The following is a 20,202-nucleotide window of genomic DNA, read 5'->3' as shown; positions in this document are numbered from 1 at the left end:
TTCTGCTGATAGCTAGTAAAATTCAGGGTGGAAGGTACAGTATTATTGATGTTCTTGGTATAAACAGAAGAGTTGAACCTGTCCATCTCTGAACCTTCCTAAATACATCTGAGGTTTATCGGGTCAGTTCTAACTATTTTCCAATTTATTTGGGCATTAGGATGGTATGACCTGGGCATATTTGCATATTTGCACATGTAGAGTTGACATAGAACTTCCAGCCTATCATTTCCAGCCAATCAGCATTTGTGCTTTCTGGCCAATAGCTGAGCACAAAAAACTCACAGCCAGTCAATGGTTGTTTGTCAACCAAAAGCTAAGTGCCTTGTTCCTCACTCTCAGATCCATACTTAAGCACTTATCCTCTCTTAAAATAACAACAACAGAATATATCTCCATAGTCTGCCCAGAAGAAATAGATCAATAATATTAGATTAATACCAGGACAGCCCCAGCCTAACTTTAGATTTCTGGAAGTGTCATGAGAAAATTGTCACTAGTGTTTTGTTGTTAAAAAAGAGGATACAGAAGGCTAGAAAAGGAAGCTTACTAAAAACAGAGAGACAGACAGACAAATTATTCAGGACTATTTTATATTGTATTTTTAGTTGATTTTAGCTTCTCTGTAAACCGCCCAGAGTCGTTTTTTAACAAGATGGGTGGTGACAAATTTGATAGATAGATAGATAGATAGATAGATAGATAGATAGATAGATAGATAGATAGATAGATAGATAGATAGACAGACAGACAGACAGACAGACAGACAGACAGAGCGAGCGAGCTACAAAGCCTTGTTTCAGCTGTGATGGATGTTCATGGACATAGGACTAAAGATAATCAGAACCACTTTTCAGGATGGCTTTTGAACCAAATACTGTTAAAGAAATGTTTTTGGAAGAAAAGACAAGGCCTTGTGCATCAGCCATTAAGATTCTGCATGATGTCTGAAAAATGACCTTAAGGTATTAGGAGGTTGGCTGGGACAAAATGCAGCTAACTGTAAGCTTGAAGTTCTTTCTCTTCTCTGTGCAAAGATCAAAGAAGACCGATTGATGGATGGAGTACTTCTATGTGCAAAACAAAAAGTGATGGATAAACCTCAGGCAAGGTTCAGTAGATTTATGAATCTGATTATGAGGAATTCTGAGACAACCTGAAAGGAGTTTCAGAAAGCTACTTTTGATGGAATAGAGAAACTGTCCTGAAGAGGGGAAACTTTATGGTGACCTCATCTGTCCTCCCTTGATTTTCTTAACAAAAAAAAGGGAGAGGGGGACATGCATCTTGAAAAGGCATAGTCATGAGGTGGGATTTTCTTCATGCAGAATGAGGGGTTGGACTTTTCGCTAGAATGGCAGAAGTTTGAGCTCCTTGTGGAAAAAAAAGATTATTAGTGGAATATTTGGAAAGGATAATACTGTATGTACTTGAATAAGGAGGAAAAATTATCCTGGTTAATGTAAAACTGATAGCAAAACTTACTATAGGAACTATTCGTGAAGTTCCTCATTTTTGTTTTTCTGAAAAAGAAAACTCTTGCAAATATAAATGGCTACAACAATAAGTTTAAAGAAAATTGTATAGTATGCTTTATCTTGTTTCCAAATAAATTTAGGGGAAAAAAATCTGTATTGACATTCATAGAACATTTCTCCTGATGTATATAACTTTGCATCCATTTTTTCTAATATTCTCTCTCTCTCTCTCTCTCTCTCTCTCTCTCTCTCTCTTTTTGGAATAAAGATTATGTTATATCCTTACATGGTGCTTCTTTATAGTCGACCCTCCACTAATACATACATTTTTATGAGTAGTGCATATATTTTGTATTGATTTTTTTTCCTGGAGAAATATGTTGCCAAATTCTAAGGAACTGAAGGATTCTAGGAATGCAAAGTTCTTAAATTCAGATAAAAATTAGAGAAATACTCTCCCATCGCTCGAGCCTGGTGCACAATTATTTTTCTATCCTGCTCTAATGGATTTTGTATGAGATGAAAATGGAGAAATTAATGAAGAAAATGCATTCCTCCAGATTACCATTGAAAGGGAAGTGGGCACAGTATTCGGAAAATGTAAAGACCTTAGGGCAATTCTCTCTTCCTTCATAGAATGTGTGTGTGGGGGGGGGGATTTGAAATTTGGACAGTAGAATCTGCAAACAAACTGACTTCTTTTTACTTCTTTTCTTATCATTTTGTTTGAGCAAAACATATTTTCTTTTCTGCAGAGAGATAAGTTAACATGTGAATTAAAAAAAATCTTGAAGGTATATTCCATCTCTCAGCCAGAAACCTGCATTTCTACTTGCCAATCAATGTATTTACAATAGAAAAGTGGTATTGCCGGTGGGGTCTGGAGTTCTGACATGGGGGCTCGTGGAGAGGGAACAAAGCATGCACTGCATGCAATATTGTGATGCAAGTTTGGAAAAGAAGAAATTGCACCATGACATTACCACATACATTTCCTCATTTTGGTGCCACTGTGATTATGAGCCTTATATGATGGTGGTTTCAAGCTGACATCCCTACTCAATCATAAAATTCATTGGTTGATCTTGGATTAATCACTTATAACATTATCTAATTGAAAGGGTTGTTATGAAAATAAAAGGGGCAGAGGGAATCATATACTCTGCCTTAAAAAGGGGAGGCTGGAAAAATAACATGAGTGAAAATGCATAAATAACATCTTCTCCTGTACAAGGTTCAAAACCTGAACTAAAATGCAGCCTGAAATTAAACACTCACATTAAAAGTATCATGTTAAAACAGTCAAAATAGGTAGTCTGCTTGGGAGCTTTCTATTGTTCGTCCTTCTAAAAGGAATGAATGCTTAGAAACAACGCACTTATCTATACAAGCTTAGCTTTGCAGAAAACATAACATCTTTGCAGAAAACACAACATCTTCCTGAGTAAGGAGTAAAGGATAAGGCGACTAAATTATACCAAAAAGGTGCTGTATAATATAGAGGTCTGTGGTGCACTAAAGTAGCAAAATGACATGCAGAAAAGAAAAACTCCTAAACCCAGGTCACTGTTAAGCAAAAATGAAAACTTTACTTCTGTTTTAACAAAGGAGCATGCAGCTCAATGTAGGCACGTGCAAAATTCACCAGCTCAAGAATACAACATTCTGGAGAACTTCAGAACATTCCATTCCTTATATGGACCACATTGAACCTCCTTTGGACCATGCCATTTCTGGGGCAGTTCAGTGGTTTCTGGAAGTTAATCCTCTAAAACTGAAGCTGTTTGGTTTCTGGATGAAACATACCCATTTCAGTGCCAGACCACCTTCACCCCCAATGACAAATGACTTCTGCTTCAGAGGATTTACTTCTAGAAACTGCCAAATGACCCCAGCATGACAAGGCCAGCAGGAGATTCAGCCCTCTCAAGTTTCCTGACCTGGGCTCAGCAGTAAATCATAGATCTCCTGGCACTTCACAGCTTAGCTCAGTCTTCTTGGCTGAAAAGACTCAGACACAGCTTGGCTAGATTAGAATCTTTACTGCAGGCAGAAATCCAGCCATAGAGAATGGAGGATAGCTTACTGCTAGTATAAACCAGAGAAAGGCTTTTATACTCCCAGGGATTTAATCTTGCAGTTTCTTCCTCCCATCCTTCAAATTAGTAGATACTTGGCCCAGAGCGTTATGGTCTTGAAGCCAAGTAGTTGCCTAATGGCCATCTCTGGCCTAAGAACTGTTGGTTCTCACATTAATCCTTACAGAGATGGTCTTCAGGTAGAAGTTCAGTTTCCTATATTGGTTTATTTGGTACATCCCAGGTAAGTACCTCTAACGTCTCTTTTGGCATTTGTTCTGCCATTTTCTTGCATCCATTGCAATAGTTAACATTTGAAAGTAAGTTGTGATTTGTTGGTTTTTTTCTTTTTTCCACCTCAGTTAAGCTTAGGACTCAAAGTTGGATCCTTTATATGCAGCTAAATATAAAGGCTATTCAGGTTAGCTTCCCTTAAATATCCTAACTTTCAAATCTGGATATAAAACTCCTTTATAGATGTCCTTTAGTTAAGCAGAAACATCCTATTTTGATTTTTGTTCTTAACTCAGTAGGGTTTCTCGCACCTTGCTCACACAGATCACTGGAGGACTTTGCATTGATGAAAACCTTTTGCAGGGCTGTGGCAGAATTTAGGACTCATGTCTGTTTTGAGTTACTACTTAATATTTCAAAAAATCAGCTGGGATTATTACAATGGCTATCCTCCTCCATTATCTTTGACTTCATTCCATGCAATTTCCCTATTTAGAGAGCTGGCAAGATGCAATTTGATCATGCAACCTGCTTGTTATACTTGGTCCTATTCTGCTGCAGCACTCTACACTTCTATTTCATTTTGATTCTAGTTTGTGATTCATCTCCCTAACTTTCTCATACTTCAGATTAGAAAATAATTAATTGTATATTTGTTTACAAGGACTGCTGAAATCAGTTTATCAGTATCTCCAAGCTGTAGCCATAAAGCTATTGATTATAATTAATACATTTGGTGTTACCTTGAATACTGATATCCCAAATATTTTTAACCCAAACAAAAGCTGTTAAAAGCAATATTAGCTGTCAATGGGATTCTTATTCCTTTCCAATTAATCTTAGCTTTCTTATACTTTCCTATATAATCTGTAGTTTAGCCATGGTTCTCATGAGAGCTCCTTTTGAAACAATGTTGCAGACCCTCACCCCCCCCATGAAAGCCTTTTAGTTTTAGTATCTGTTGACTGAAATGTCATAATGTCAAAAAGTGACTGTGAATTCAGTAGTCATGCTCTTAAATTAATTTGTATTTTATTGATCTCAACCGCAACTACATAAGTAGAAAAATAGTATTACATTTAAAACATTTTACAAATGCAACCATTTATTCTGTCTGTAGAGAAGGTTATCATTATTTTCCTGTCCAGCAAAGGAAATCCTCTGACAACTCATTAAAATGGTTGAAAAGGGTAATGACTTTCTTTTCATTCCCCTGTCTCCACACATTGAAAACTGGATAGTAAAAACAAACCATCAAGATGCTCTTATGTTTTGTAGTGACCCCAAATCCCACATCTTTACTCAGATACTCATTTTCTTGTTCAGGTGAGGAAGCCCTTCGCGTAATGCTCAGAGAAGGAACCGTAGCTGCTGGAGCACTGTGTTCTGGGACGGAACTAGGCACAACAGCCGCAGAGCTCTTACGAGGCTTCTGTGCCAGTGTGTGTGGGAGCAGATGGGCAAAGGAGCCTCTAGCTGCAAGGAAGCTGGTGGCACATCTAAAGGGGACCACTCAGGTAGACCTGGGGCTGCCTATCTGACCCCTCCACCTCTGCAGCGTGGCCCCTGCCTCTTGGCTCCACCATGGGGAAAACCACCGCTGCATCCCAGCTGAAGCTGATGTGATGGAATGGAATTATGAAGGCCAAGCTCAGGGAGATAAAAATTTTCTTAGCTTGCGAGAACCACGTGGGAGGAACAAGAGGATGAGACTGTCACCTCCCTGAGGAATTCACACTGTTGTGGCTGGAGGACTTTGGGAACTGGGGTTTTAGTCTGGGAAGATTCTTGCTAGAGGTTGTAGCTAATAAACATAGCTGGACTGAATTGGCATTGTCTCTTGGAATTTCTTGGGCTAGGCCTGACATCTAATGACAGACAGAAGATATAAGAGGGGGCTTCAGCAGATGAATTGGATAGTAAACCTTGGTGGGATAGCTGGGTAGCTCTGGAGGAGGAGGAAGGGAACAGGGAAAGCAGAGTAAAAACACATACAGAGCAGAGGTGCTGGTTAAAATAATGAGATATTTTGCAAGAATGTAGCCATATTACAATTTATTTTGTGTTCCTTCATTTATTTCATCCAAATGCTAAAAATAGGGATGGGGAGGTTTTTGTAGGCTTTGGCCTACATTTTTAAATGACCCAATCTTGTTCATATTCTCCAGACTTTAGACTATTTACTTCTCTGAATTTTGTAATGTAGTCCTTAGCGGAAAAGAATTAATTGATTGATTATGTGCCATCAAGTCAGTATCACCTCTTAGCAACCACATAAATAGATCTTTTCTATGGCAATCTGCCCTTAACCTGGTCTTTCAGGTCTTCTAATGGTGCACTCATCGCCATTGTAACTGAGTCCATCCACCTTGCTGCTGGTCGTCCTCTTCTTCTCTTTCCTTCTACCTTTCCCAGCATAAGAGCCTTCTCAAGGCAGCCAGGTCTTCACATAATAAGTCTGAAGTAGGATAATCTGTGCCTGGTCATTTCTGCCTCACGTGAGAACTCTGGGTTGATTTGTTCAATAATCCATGTGTTTGTTTGCTTGGCTGTCCATGGTATTCTCAGGAGTTTTCTCTAACACCAAAGTGGAAAATCGTCAATACTGTTTCTATCCTTCTTCTTCAAAGTCCAATTTTTGCTTCCATAGAGTGTCACAGAGAATAGCATGGCTTGCACAATTCTGATCTTTGTAGGTATAGACATACCACAGCATCTGAATATCATCTCCTTCATGACTGCTCTACCGAATGCTAGTCTGTGCTGTATTTCTTGACTGCTTGTTCCTTTACTGTTGACAGGTGATCCTAAAAGGCATAAGTTATCCACCACTTTGATATCTTCACTGTCAGTTCTAAGGCTAGTTGCTGTACCTGCTGTCATTAGTTTAGTCTTCTTTATATTTAATTTTAGTCCCATTTTTTTCACTGTGCTCCTTGACTTTTATTGCTAGAGCTTGCAATCCTTTGCATTTGGCTATAGCACAGGTTATTGATACGTCTTCCTCTGTTTTTAAAACCATGCTCATCTTATTCCAAACTAGCTTCTCTTAATCCCTATTCAGCATATGTTCCCTTTATCTCTATTTAGCATATAGGTTGAATAAACAAGGGGGGAGACTGCAGCTTTTTCTCACTTCTTTCCCAACCTGGAGCTAGTCTGTTTCTGTGTGTACTGTGGCTTCCTAGCCTGTATATAGGTTTCACATGAAGACAATGAGATGTTCTGGGATTCCCATTTTTCTAAGCACATTCTATACGCATGAAGGAAAGTTGTATACATGTATATATTGTTGACATTTGCATACAAAATCCATTTTAGGGGAAATTGGGAGGCAAAATAAATGAAGTTTCATGCACTTTTGTTTTAATTACATATATTTATGTGATGACTCAATACAGTAAACTTACGATAAACTGAAAATAGCAGAGATAAAATGATTTATCCATTGCTAGGTAAAAACTAATTTTATTTTCTATTTTTCTTGTTTCTTTTTTTTTCCTGAGGTATTCTGGTTATTCACATAGTAAAAGATATTTACAGACCACTCACTGCAACTGAATATAACATTGCTAGGCCTGATCAGTTGCATTGGAATAGGAATGTTTTTCTACATTCATATATACTATTGCCTCCTTGTATACTAAGGAAAAAAAGAAAACCATTTATGCTTTAAATCAATTTATAATAAGCAGATGGAGCAAACTAATTATGTCAGCAGGTCTGCAGCCACCAGTCCTGCTAGATATATGCATCTAGCTGAGAAAGCAGGGAAAGAAGCTTTGAAGCAGATCCCATTGTTAGAAAGCAAATTTAATTCAGAGTTAGACATTTACCTTGCTTTTAAGAATAGCTACATATAATGGGAGTCCAATATCTGAATATGAGGCAAAAGAATTAATGTCGCAGTGCTTAGTGACAAATAAACAAGTATTCAGTTCTCTGCTGACTGAATCTGTACTGATTCACATACTAAATTTATCTGTGAAGTATGGATGGAGAGCCAAAGGAAAATTCAATAAAGACAGACAAATATATGGGGAAAAGATGGATGCAGTGCAAAAGAAAAATTCAATAAGAAAGAGACGAATATATGGAGAAATGATATGATTTTCTTGTATTCCTTTCAGTGTACAAAGAATATTATACAGTAGTTCATCTTCTACCTATTTATCCTCAGAAAAATCTTGAGCTAGGTCAGATTGAGAGATGATTTCCCAAGGCTATCTAGGGAACTTTAGGACTAAACAGAAATCATGCTTTGTGTGATCCAATGACAAATAATCATTTGCATGATGAATGAATCAACTTCTCCCAAAAAGGATAGGCCCAAAATCTGGGCAATTTATAAAAGAAATCAAAAGAGCAGCTGGCATCTATGCCCAAGAGCACTGTTAATCATCTCAACATATGAGGTTCCCAAATTTTGACTCAAGCTATTTGTCAATTTTTGCTTAGTACTAGCTGTTATGACTGGTATGGCTCTCAAATATCTTAAGACAAAACATTCATTGTCTTGATAAGGGAGATCCAGAGTTAGCTAGAGATCCCAGGTACTGAACCTGAGACCTTAAGAACATCATTCTTGTGTTGATCAACAGGCTCTTTTTAAGAACTGTTATCCAATGCATCAATTAAGGTTGTAATCCCTTACTGGAATATTTTGCATTGAATAAAGTGTGATTTACTTCCAAAGAAACATGGATGAAACTGTACATTTGAAAAGTAGAGGCCTGGCCATGAACATGCCCTGGTAACCTTGAGTAACTATGTTCTGTGTAGATGAAGGCTGCAAGCTAATATAGAACTAAGTATTTCAACTGGACTTATTTCTGGTATAGACTAAAGGATGCAAGGAATTTCTCTACTAAATCCATTTATTCTACAACTAAACTAATTGCACAAGCTATTTTTAGTTTCTGAAAACAATTCAAAGTGCATATTATTACCAAACTTAGGCTAAATGAATTCCATATAAATATTCCTGCCAATCTATGGGAATATCATACTATCTATCCAAATAGCATAAAAATCAAGAATGTGAATCAAGATACATATGGAATTCAGGAGACCCAGCTTATGGAATTATTATTATTATCCTTAATATCACAAGTTAACTATAGTAAAACAAAACTATTAGGTTAACAGACAAAAGAGCAATATTTAGAAAATTAAAATTTAGAATATTTTACTTTAATTAAAAGTTTATGTACATATAAACACCACTGAACAAACTTTTCAGATGCTTTCCTGTAAAATGTTGAACTGGATTGTGTTATCTGGGTTCTTATATTTGAATAATGGTGTGTGATGAGCCATAATTTGAAGTAATGTGTTTTGAATTAATAATGCATACATTTTTATAAGTAGGCACACAATATGCAAGAAGACAATGCACAGTTTTACATAAAATTTGCATATACTAACTTATAGATGTAGGTGAATGTCTATAATTTAATTAGAAATGCAATACATTTCACTATCCTGGGAAATGATAAGGTGATCTATGGCAAAATCACGTATAAGGGACATACTTTTTTTAAAATTCAAGGATTTAATCAAGGCAGAAGAAGATTAAGGAGAGGGATGCCCATTCAACTTTCATTATTAGGTTAAAAACAGTATGAGTTTAAAGCAATATTTTGTTTCATACACGTCTAGTTTAGTTTTCATATACTGATGTCTTATAATGCATATTTTGAAATATTTTAAATGATACAGCAAAGCAAGACAACTGACAACTGCAGTATCATTATGTTGTTTATTTGCACATTAACAAAGTGTGTTTAGCCAGCTGGAAGAGATTATGCAATACAATTGCTTGATAAAGCTATCACTCAGTTCCAAAAATATCTGGAAACCTTTTAGCATCAGCCAGGATTCTCTTATCCCCACCGATCAGAAAGAAAATGCTACTTTTTGCAATATACAGTATGTTGTATCTTTAGCCTTCTGTCTTTTTAAATTAGGAGAGGTAGTAGGTGCTCTACTCTTATCATCTGAAGTTTGAATACTGGGGGGAAAATACATTTGTAAAGCAATGAGTTGCTTTTTAGCTACCAAACTCCCATTAACCTTGTTTTCAGATGTGTGCCTTGTGCTTCACAAGGCTCTGAAAGTTGCCTCTTCAGATCCTCCTTTTCACCTCTTATTATGAGGAGTAAAACACGCTGCCTGTGAGAGTAATAAAAGACCATTTTTGCCTGAATGTTTTAGATGCAAGTCTTTTTTCTTCAGATCAGTTTTTGAAATAACTGAAAAGAATAAAAAGAATTTCCTTGGGCTACCATTTTTTTTCCAATCTGTGTTTTGTTAAACACATGTCCTTAAAAACAAAGTTGCACACATGAACTAAATGTAAAAATATTAATAAAATGAGCCACCCAGGATGTGAGCTCTACATCTGCTCATAAGCAATGCTGAAGATCAGAAAAAAATGGATGGGAAAGCCACCAAACATTTTTTAAAATAATGCTTAGGAAGAAAAATGCTCATGGGCTAAATGACAGAAAGGCTGGAGGAGATGCAAAGCAGTGAGAAGGGGATTTAGCTGGGTAGTCTTATGGGAAGAGAGCTGACAGGAAATAATATTCTGCCATCCCTTCAAACACGCGAGCTCTAGCTCAGCCAAAAGAATGCATCCAAGAGCTTCACAATTCCAGAAATGGTCAGTGCTTCATTGAACTAGACATAGACTAGATGGGAATAATTTACTATAATCTACAATAGGTTATTTATAAACCTTGCCTAGCAATGAAAGAAAACAAACACAATACAGAAGTTATAATTTATAAATAAAGCTACACAAAATCCAGTGAGCCCTACTGGAAAATTATTCACTATCAAAACTAGTTTTGACTATCAATTCACTCTGCTGAGCCTTCCACTGTAGATCTTCTTTATGGTCCTAAACAATTTCTCTTGAATTTACAACTTGCTTTTGGACTTGTAATTCAACTCGTCAAGCTGTAGTTATCAGCTGAAGTTAAAATATAATCTATCAACAAATTAATTCATTAGATTCTGGATCATAAGGTTGTGGGACAATGGTTTATGACTTCTATGTGTGGGCTGTGGTATCAAGGTAAGGGCACAGGTGAGGAGACCATGCCTTCTCCATCAAACATCAACTACTTTCTTTCAAGCTTGGCTCATTGACAATATGGGACAAGTTAGCATAAAACTCTGAAGCAACAGAGGAACAGAGCAAGAGTAGCAGATAGGGAAGATTCAGTTAACCTTGTCTTTGTTCATCTTTATTAATAGCCCCACTACCTCTATTAGAGGGAAGGCATGTGAAAAACATATATGGCTGGCTTCATCATTTCAAGTTTAATTTTGGGTTATATCTATCCTCAGGTGTCAGCATAGTCTGGAGCTGATTTTTTTTTTTTCAGTTGAAACGACTGAAATGTTATTATCATGCCTCACAGTTCCAGATTATGGTAACCGTTCCTATATCTATTCCCCACTGTATCGAAGTCACCATAGCACAAAGGACACTATAAAACTGGCACATAAAAACTCTGTAACCATTTCTCTCTTGTCATAACATAGAAAACACACTGTAATAACTGTAGTATTTAACATTAATGCACATTACTTGGTTCCATTGCTTTTGCTCCATCCAAGAGCAATACTGTGCTGAATAACATTTTTTTGTTGCATAACGGCTATCCTATCTATCTAAGAAACTTAAGGATGGGACACAATTCTAAACCCAATTTGGTATAACTGACTAACTGGTAGCCCATGAGGAATAGATGAACCATTGTATAAGAAAATTATCAAAAACATAGAGTATATTTTTTAAACACTGTACAGCAAAAAGGTGAGCACCCAATACCACAAGATAGGCAAAATTCTTTTACAGTATTTTGCCGATGTAACTAAAGTACTACTTTAGAATATTACTTTCCATTTTGCTGTTCCTATCTATGCTAACATATTTGGAAGCTGCTGTGCCATTTCTTTTCTTCTTAGAGATAATACTTAAGTATCAGGTGAATTTGATACTTTCTTACTGAGATGTATTCCTTGTGTATTTAGTCAGCCCTACTCCCATGTGTATAGCGTGGAAGCCATAATGCTGGGCCCACACTTAAGATCTCATTTAAACTGACATTTAACGAACAATATTAATTAGCATTTCTATTTCAGCATTTTGAATAAAAAATGGAATGACCAAAAAAATAAATGAATTGATCAGTACTTGCATTGGAATGGTAATGAATTAAGGTGCAGTTGGGAATATTTGAAGCCTGTATTCATTATTTCTGCACCACTTTTACAGCAATTGAGAAACTTGATTGCAAGTACTGTTTTAATTCCAGTGACTTCACAAGGATAAGCAAAGCATTAGTTGAAATGCACAGTGTTTATAAAGAAATAATATTTTCCTCAGTTTCTCTTTTGGTATTATTTAAATGGATTTATCCTAAAATGGGGATCACTTTTATAAAGAAAAATGATTTCCAGAAGGTTTCCTTCAACTTTACTTGAAAATATTTATTCTAAGGAATTATATTTATAGTTTAAGAAAAGTAACTCTCAAGATAAAAGATTGCCAAGCAGTGTTCTTCCAAATAATAATCAGAAACAGGACAGAAGAACAAAATACAAAGCACTCTTTTCTTGCAGAAAAGTCTTGCTTCCCATGATTGTCTTCTACTGTATTGTATCAGTTTCAAACCTTTCTTTTAATGGTTTCAGCCTCTTTGTGGTCTTAGCCTTCTAACTTTATTGCTTTTGTCTGTTGTCATCTAGGTTCATTCTTTCATCAAAATCTAATTATTTTCTAAACCAGTTCTACCTCATCTTCTTTTATCCTATCCTTCCTTTCTCTTGGGTCATTATGTATGGATCTCTCTCCTTTTAAACTCTGGTGTGATGTGTTGTTTATTTGAATTTATAAAATTACAGGTAGTCCTCAATTTACGACCATTAATTTAGCGACTGTTTGAAGTTATGACAGAGCTGAAAAGTTATTTACAACTGGTCCTCGCACTTATGACTGTTGCGGCATCCCTGCAGTCACGTGATCAAAATTCAGGCACTTGGGAACTGGCATGTATTTACAACAGTTGCAGTATCCTGGGGTCATGTGATCACTATTTGCAACCTTCCCAACTGGCTTCCAACAAGCAAAATCAATGGGGAACTGTGATTCACTTAACAATCATGTGATTCACTTAACAACCACATGTTTCACTTAACGACTGTGGTGATTCAGTTAATGACTGCCACAAAAATGTCTTAAGATCGGGTGCAGTCATGTGATGCCTCACTTAATGACCGCACTGCTTAACAATGAATTTTCTGTTCCCTATCGTGATCATAAGTCGAGGACTACCTGTAATTTAAAATTTACCTCTTCACTCTTTTTTTCCTTGCTTGATACATTGTTTGACTTCTGGTGTTTTCTAGTCTGTAACTCCTAATGTTTCTTTCTTTCTTTCTTTCTCTCTCAATCTGTGCAAAATTTCCCATTTCTCTTTAATTACCTTCTTCTTTTGAGTCGTTTTTTTAAAGACTCTGCAAGCAAATACTTGGTTATACTACTTATTAGAAAATCTAGAGGAGACTAACTAAAAGCTTTCTGACCTCACGGTAAAATTGACTGGTAAACGTGACATGAGGCTTAAAAAACTGCACTGAGAACAAATATTTTCTTGCTGTAATTTTTAAAATAAAAACCTTATAGTTTAAAAAACAGAATGTTAAACTATTAATGGGAACAACCAATGCAGGTGTGTCAACAAATGGTGCAAAATGCCTTAATAAGTTACCTATATCATACAATGGTCTTTCTGATTTTATTCTTCCCTGAGTTCCAGTAACAACATGAATTAGCCAAACAAGCAGCAGAACAGAAATAACTTTCCTCATTTCAGTCTTCATCCTGTTTCATATTAGATTATTCTTCCTATTTTTCTTCATAAAGGGGTTAGATTTTCATTTATTTTTTTAAAAAAAATTTCTATAAAATAATAACCAAAGCATTTTACACTACAGGAGAAAGTATAAGACATTGGTTCTTAACGGGGGCGGTACCGCCTCCCGGGGGGCGGTGGGAGGATGCTGAGGGGCGGTGAACTTGTTTTGGGCGGTAGGGGGGCAGTAGGCATGTTTTGGGCAGTAGAGGGTCGATGAGCATGTTTTGGCATTCGAACTTAATTTTAAAACTCCCAAAAAAATTTATTAAATCGATTATCCGGTTTACACCATTTGTACCAGCAATAAAACGAACTTACGCGACGGCTGCCCTCACGCACTTCTAAGAATGGTGAGACGAATTTGTATTCTAGGTAGGATGACCTTGAAGAACTCGACACTATGATTCTTCTCCAATCCCAACCAGCACAGCACATGCGTCAGCTGTTTTCCTGCGCGATTAATCGCAGTGCATGCGTTGAGCGTCCTTTCAATATGAATGTTTGATTTGACCTGTGTTTCTTGAGTTGCTTTTCATTCGCTTCATTTTTTTTGCATTAGTCATTTTAATTTTAATAAAAGGAATAAAATTACCTTCCAGGGCAAAAGTATCGAGTTAAATTGAACAAATTTGGTGTGTAGGTCCACTGAAAAAAATTACTTAAAATTTTTGCCTTTTATAATTCAGTAACTCCCCCCCCTCCCCAAAGGGTGGCGTTGAAAAATTTTCCACTCCTTAGGGGGGCAACAGCTTCAAAAAGGTTGAGAATCACTGGTATAAGACACAGTAAATGAAACATCAAAAGGCAGCAGTACTAACACTTCAGCGAAAACATCAGCAAAAGAAACAGGAAAGTAATTAAACACTACCATGACTTTTAATGTCAAAAATGAAAAAAACTAAATAGAGATAGAGAGACAGAGAGCACTGGATGACTCTTCATTGGTGGGATGTTCAATTTCAAACTTAAACTCAGCAGCAGAAGAAAAAACTCTGCATGCTATCTTTTTTTACTTTCAATACGGCAAAAGAGTGCATATAATTAATTCCTTGGTTGGGAAAAAGAATTGGTATGTGAAGAAATCCCGTACATGCAGGCATAATAAAAAAAAACTCAGGTTCACTCCCCAAATGGTGGATTCAGAAGCCAATTTAAGCCATCTTTCATTTGGATTGGTGTTGGAATCCCTCGTACCAAACTGGTTCATAATCTTGGAGCAGGTGGCAGCTATTGCTAGAAGGGCCCTTTGACAACTCCGTTTTATATGCCAGTTATGACTATTCCTGGATTAGAAGGCCCATCGCCTGTCAATCACGGCTTGGTCATCTCTCAGTGTGAGTTCTGAAATCCACTCTACATGACGCTTCCCATGAAGACTATCCAGAAGATATAACTGGCCCAGAACGTAGTTATATAATTAGTTACAGGTACCTAGTTTTGCCCGCATGACACTACTATAGTGAAAGTTGCACTGCTTAACTGTGGATTTCTGGGTGCCATTCAAGGTGCTGGCTGAAACCTTTAAAGCCCAGCATGGCCCAGGACCTGTGTTTTCTGCCCATCCAATAAGATATGGAAGGGAGGACTATCTTCAGATACCTACTCTGAGGGAGTGTCATTATTAGAGCCCATGAGAGTGTCCCTTCTATGAAGAAAGAGGACTGCCTGGTGTGTGCTCCTAAACGTTTAAGAGCCAGTTCTGTCAGCTCCATTGCCATAGCTGTGCCATGCTGCTAACTGCAGAACAGCTGATTAGTCCACTAGGTGATGAGGCTCACCTCTGCTGTCAACCAGCTTGCAAAATTCTAGAAAATTTAACAATTGGTTCTCACGAGCTGGTGCAAGCCAGTGCCAGCACACCCCTGGCTGCTTCCTTTCTTTGGAATAGCATTCCTCCTAAGATTAGACAGTCACCAATCGTTGGGGTTTAGAAAAATCAGTAAGATCTGCCGGAAGACATTCCAGAAGGCCTCTGGCAACTGACTGAATTCCCTCCTACAATAAAGTTATGGCTTATATGGAATTAGGATTGCGGCTCCTTGGCATGGTAGGATGGGAGGGAATTACTGTTTTGTTTTGTTCTATTATTTTAGCTTATTTCTAAAATAAGAAATCTTATTCCTTAGTTCTATTATTTTAATTTATTTTATTTTTATTTTTGCTGTAAATTGAGAATGTAAGTCGCTTAAAGTGATTGAAAGGGATTTTTGGTGTTTTGCTTTGGTTTGTCTTTGGTGCCTTCAAGTAATTGTTGATGCCTGACTGCCTGGATGAGTCCCTGCATTTTTCTTGGCAAGATTTTGGAAGTGGTTTGCCATTTCCTTCTTCCTTGGGCCAAGAGAGAGTGACTGGCCCAAGGTCACCAGCTGGCTTTCTACATAAGGCAGGACTAGAACTCATGGTTTCCCAGTTTCTAGCCTGATGCTTTAACCACTACACCAAACTGGCTCTTGAAATGGTATGTAAGCCTAGATAAATAAAATAATAAAATAAAACATTTTTTATCTTCTGTATGTGAATGCAGGGGGCATGTCATTTATGGACTTCCACCACATCACTTAGTTTTCCTTACCTTCTGATAGCTCCTGATATAAAACTAGGACTATTATTTTGTGTTTGAGCGTTGACCATAATCAATAATTGTCCTTACTGTGTCAGATAGATTAAAATTAAAAGCCTGTTGCTAGCTAACATTAGTTCCATAGATCTGAGCTTGTTATATTTTTCTTTTGCTGAAAGCCTGCTTCAAGAGAAGAAATAGAAGAAAAAGAATTGTTTGCTTCCACAGTGCAGTTTTACAGATAGCCTTCCAAAAGTGAATAAATGAAATATATTCCCAAATAAGTGTGTATAAGACTACAACCTGAGAAATATGTGGAAACTGATTAGTCAAATATAGTTTTTCATGAAGTTTTCTTACTATACTTCATTATTTTTTTTTAAGTTAATTAAGATCTTGTACCCAAAGCAAGTGACAGTGATTCACTATTGCATTTTTGGAAACCAACAACTTTAGAACATTTTCAACAAGATTTGCAAGATGTGAGATATGCAGCTCCAAATAATTAGAGGAAATAAGTTATATAATTGCCTTAGAATCATGCTAAAAAAGAAGCATGGACTTTTTAAAAAACAATAATAATTTGCAAATTATCCATTTTGCAGTTTTTTGTAAGACAATTTTTTAGATCATAAAAAAAATTACAATAGGCCACAGCGATGTTTTTTATAGAAATGAATGCTGCAGACATTCACTCTAGCAACATTCACTCTATAAACAAGCGAGAAAATTCATAGAATTATATAGAATCCAAACTGATTCCTACTCATTTGTCCACTAGGACCACCAATATAATCAGTATACCTCACAGAGTTGAAGGGAAGCAATAAATCATTAAATCCAACCCCATGCTCAAGAAAATTAAAGCATCCTCAATGGGCTCCTCTCTGGCCTGTACATGAACACATTCAGCATAAAGGAGCTTACCTCTCCCCTGGTAATTGTCCATTGTCAAACTGTTCTGTTACACATTTTTGCTTAACGTTCAAACAGAACCTATCTTCCCATAACTACAATCCATTATTCCCTGTCCTGCATGCTGGATTGATAGAGAATAGATCCTGGCCTTCTTTATGACAATCCTTCAAATACTTAAAAGACTGCTATGATATTCCCTATCAGTGGGAACTTAATTGCGTTCTGGTCCATAATCATAACAATGGAAATAGTTCCTTGATTCATCTTTTTTCCCCCTTTTTTGCTCAATTTTGGATATTAAGACTACTATCTTCCAAATCTATTTTTATAATAGACATATTTTATTTATTATTTTTAAACATAAATGCCATAACAATAAAGAATGTTAACACCATGAATGACTGCAATTCTGCATCCTTTTATTGGTTTGTCAGGAAAAAAATGATAAATAATGAGTGCTTGCAATCAGATGTCTCCTAGAAGTCCAATTACCCCATCATTCCAGCTTTAGTAGATTATTTTCTAATAAAGAAAAAGATGGAAGAAGCAATGGAAAAGACATAAGGGTTACAGATGAAGGTGACTTCATCTGGACCCACTATGCAATTCTGTGAAAGACTTGTTCCTTGAACATTCTTTCCTGCCTTATTACTGTTGGAGAGTTCTGACAAATGTTGTTAGAGAGTTCCACATAGTGATACTACGGCAGTTTACCAATATCCATTTCTCCTATAGGTTTCTCCATGATTTAATATATTAATAACTGCATCACATTCATAACTATATGTAATTGAAAAATATATAAAACATATTAACAGAAATCAGCAGACCTTTTCCTAGCACAATCCTCCATGCCCCCTAAATCTAGTAGGAAAAGGACAAGAAAACAAGGGCCTCCCCCTGCTTGGGCTGCATTCCAGCTACACTTGGATAATGTTGCCCTCTACTACGGATTTAGTTCTCCAGCAATTTCTTTAAAGGTCTGCTTAAGTCATAATAAAATGTACCTAGGTTCTGAAGAATTAAATACTAGTTCAACTGGAAGTGAAATAAATTACATCAGCAATAGATGATCCTATAGCAAGAGGAAAGTGCCATTTCAATCTTTCAATCTTCAATTTAAAATGCTTAATTATAAGAAGTTAAAATCGTAAGGAACCAAAAAGTCATAAACAAAGAAAGTAATTAACATTCATTAATAATAATCAGTGGAGATAGCAAAATATGTACAAAATATCACTGAGCCAGTCATAAAGTACACTTTAAAAATGGCAACTTACCTTTCACAAGCTCTGACAGTCCATGCAGCAATTATCCATAAGGAGATACTAAAAACCAAGAGTACAGTTCCTGGGCATATTGTCATTAAGGTTTTCATAACAAAACGTGTATTGAAGTTGATCTTATTTAGTGCTCCAATGCTTCTGGATGAGGCATCAGTAAAAAGTTTGCTATGCAAAAGCATAACTCTGGCAATAAGATATAGTCTCAAGAACATTGGTATGGATAAAATTATATCCACATCAGCTATTGTTGTAGATGGGGTATAGGAGAAGGCAAGCCGGGCTGTCCATGTAAAGGTGTAGTTGCCAGGGATAGGATGTATAGCACATACCAAAATTTCCAAGCAGATGAAAAAAATGCGCTCATAAGTCATGGCTATTCTCCAATCATCTGCTCCATTGTCCACCATAAATAACTGGAAAAGAAATGCAGAAGTTCAGCATTAGAGAAATATTAGCAGAACTTAAACAAAAATGAAAACAGTATATTCTGAATAATACCTACTCTCTCAAGGATAACCCAAGGCAGCCTATCTCTGTCATTTCAATGTGATGCAACTTTTACAAATGATGTAAAGTAGGAATGTTTTGTGCATGTATACTCCTATAATCCAGAAAGATCGATGGATTAGAAAAATCTTCGTTGGAATATGACCCAGGTTAACACTATTTGTATTTAGCTGATTTGTTGCTGTTGGGCCTGTCACCAATATGTATGTTGGTGGCAGTCCCTGCTATAACAAATAATCCTGCCTTCTTGTTCTTTTTTTAATCAGTGGTGATAATTTAAACACCCAGAGCAATCCATGATTATTAAAAGTCTAATCTGTTGGGGGTTTTTTTACGAATTCGTTAGGATAAATAAATTGAAACAAAAAAAATTAAACCATTTTTAAAAGCAACTTTTCTATCTCTCTTTTTCTGCAAATGAGAATAGGAATTATAGGTACATATTTATGCTTACCTAGAAATAATTATTCCCATTAATTCATTAGGGCTCTCAGGTAAGCATATAATGGAATCCAGGCTATATTTTTAAATGCAATATGTGACTATGCTTGACATTCTTAAAGATTTTAAATACTTACTTCAAAAATGTCAAGCTTTGCTCCGTAATTGATTCACATGGAGAAAACAATCAATCTGTTATTGTAATACAATGTGCAGCCTATTTTGATAAATACAAAAATGTTTAAAAATGAAAACAACTCATCAGCTTTATTCTGAGTAACCAATTCACATCCCAGATATCTTCCCAATAAAGTCAGGTGCATTTCATGGACAATCCACCAAATTCAATGGAAATAGCCTTATCAATATACTACAATACTTATATTTTCTTATGAAATTTTAATTAAATACACTTAGTCTTTTATCTTCCTACCTTTATAGCCTCAAAGCCTGCTAGCTATAGTATCTGGCGCTTTCAGTTTCTACTACCTTTACAAAAGCTGAAGTATTTAGTATGAATCTATTTCATTCAACAAACATCTACAGTATGTACAATTATTGAGTGAGGTTATCAGCCCTAGAACTGAACATTTAAATCAAGTTAAATTAAGATTCCACAGAAACTAATTTCAACCCAAACCATTTAACAAATCTATCCTGTATTTAAACTGGAGCAGGTGAGATCCCTAGTGGCAAAAGTAACACACTTACTATTCTGCCATTTTGTTACAATTGAAAGCAAGTCATTACAGCAGTGCCTGTTCT

At 36.3% G+C, this 20,202-nt stretch overlaps 1 protein-coding gene across 2 annotated transcripts in view; it reads right to left on the bottom strand.

Annotated features, from left to right (window-relative positions):
• KCNN2 (potassium calcium-activated channel subfamily N member 2) overlaps positions 1 to 20,202 on the bottom strand; it is a 68,065-nt gene that overhangs the window by 34,553 nt on the left and 13,310 nt on the right. For both annotated transcript variants that reach the window (XM_088130029.1, XM_088130030.1), the window contains exon 3: positions 18,484 to 18,902. In XM_088130029.1, coding sequence (XP_087986155.1) covers positions 18,484 to 18,902 — 419 coding nt within the window. The remainder of the gene's footprint in view (positions 1 to 18,483; positions 18,903 to 20,202) is intronic.

The sequence above is a fragment of the Python bivittatus genome, unplaced genomic scaffold, assembly GCF_059951505.1.
Source record: "Python bivittatus isolate LINGU-HERP-01145 unplaced genomic scaffold, Pbiv_v1 ctg000850_np1212, whole genome shotgun sequence".
Lineage (NCBI taxonomy): Eukaryota > Metazoa > Chordata > Lepidosauria > Squamata > Pythonidae > Python > Python bivittatus.
The sequence above is the reverse complement of the archived record's forward strand: the minus strand, read 5'-3'. Positions and strand labels throughout refer to the sequence as shown.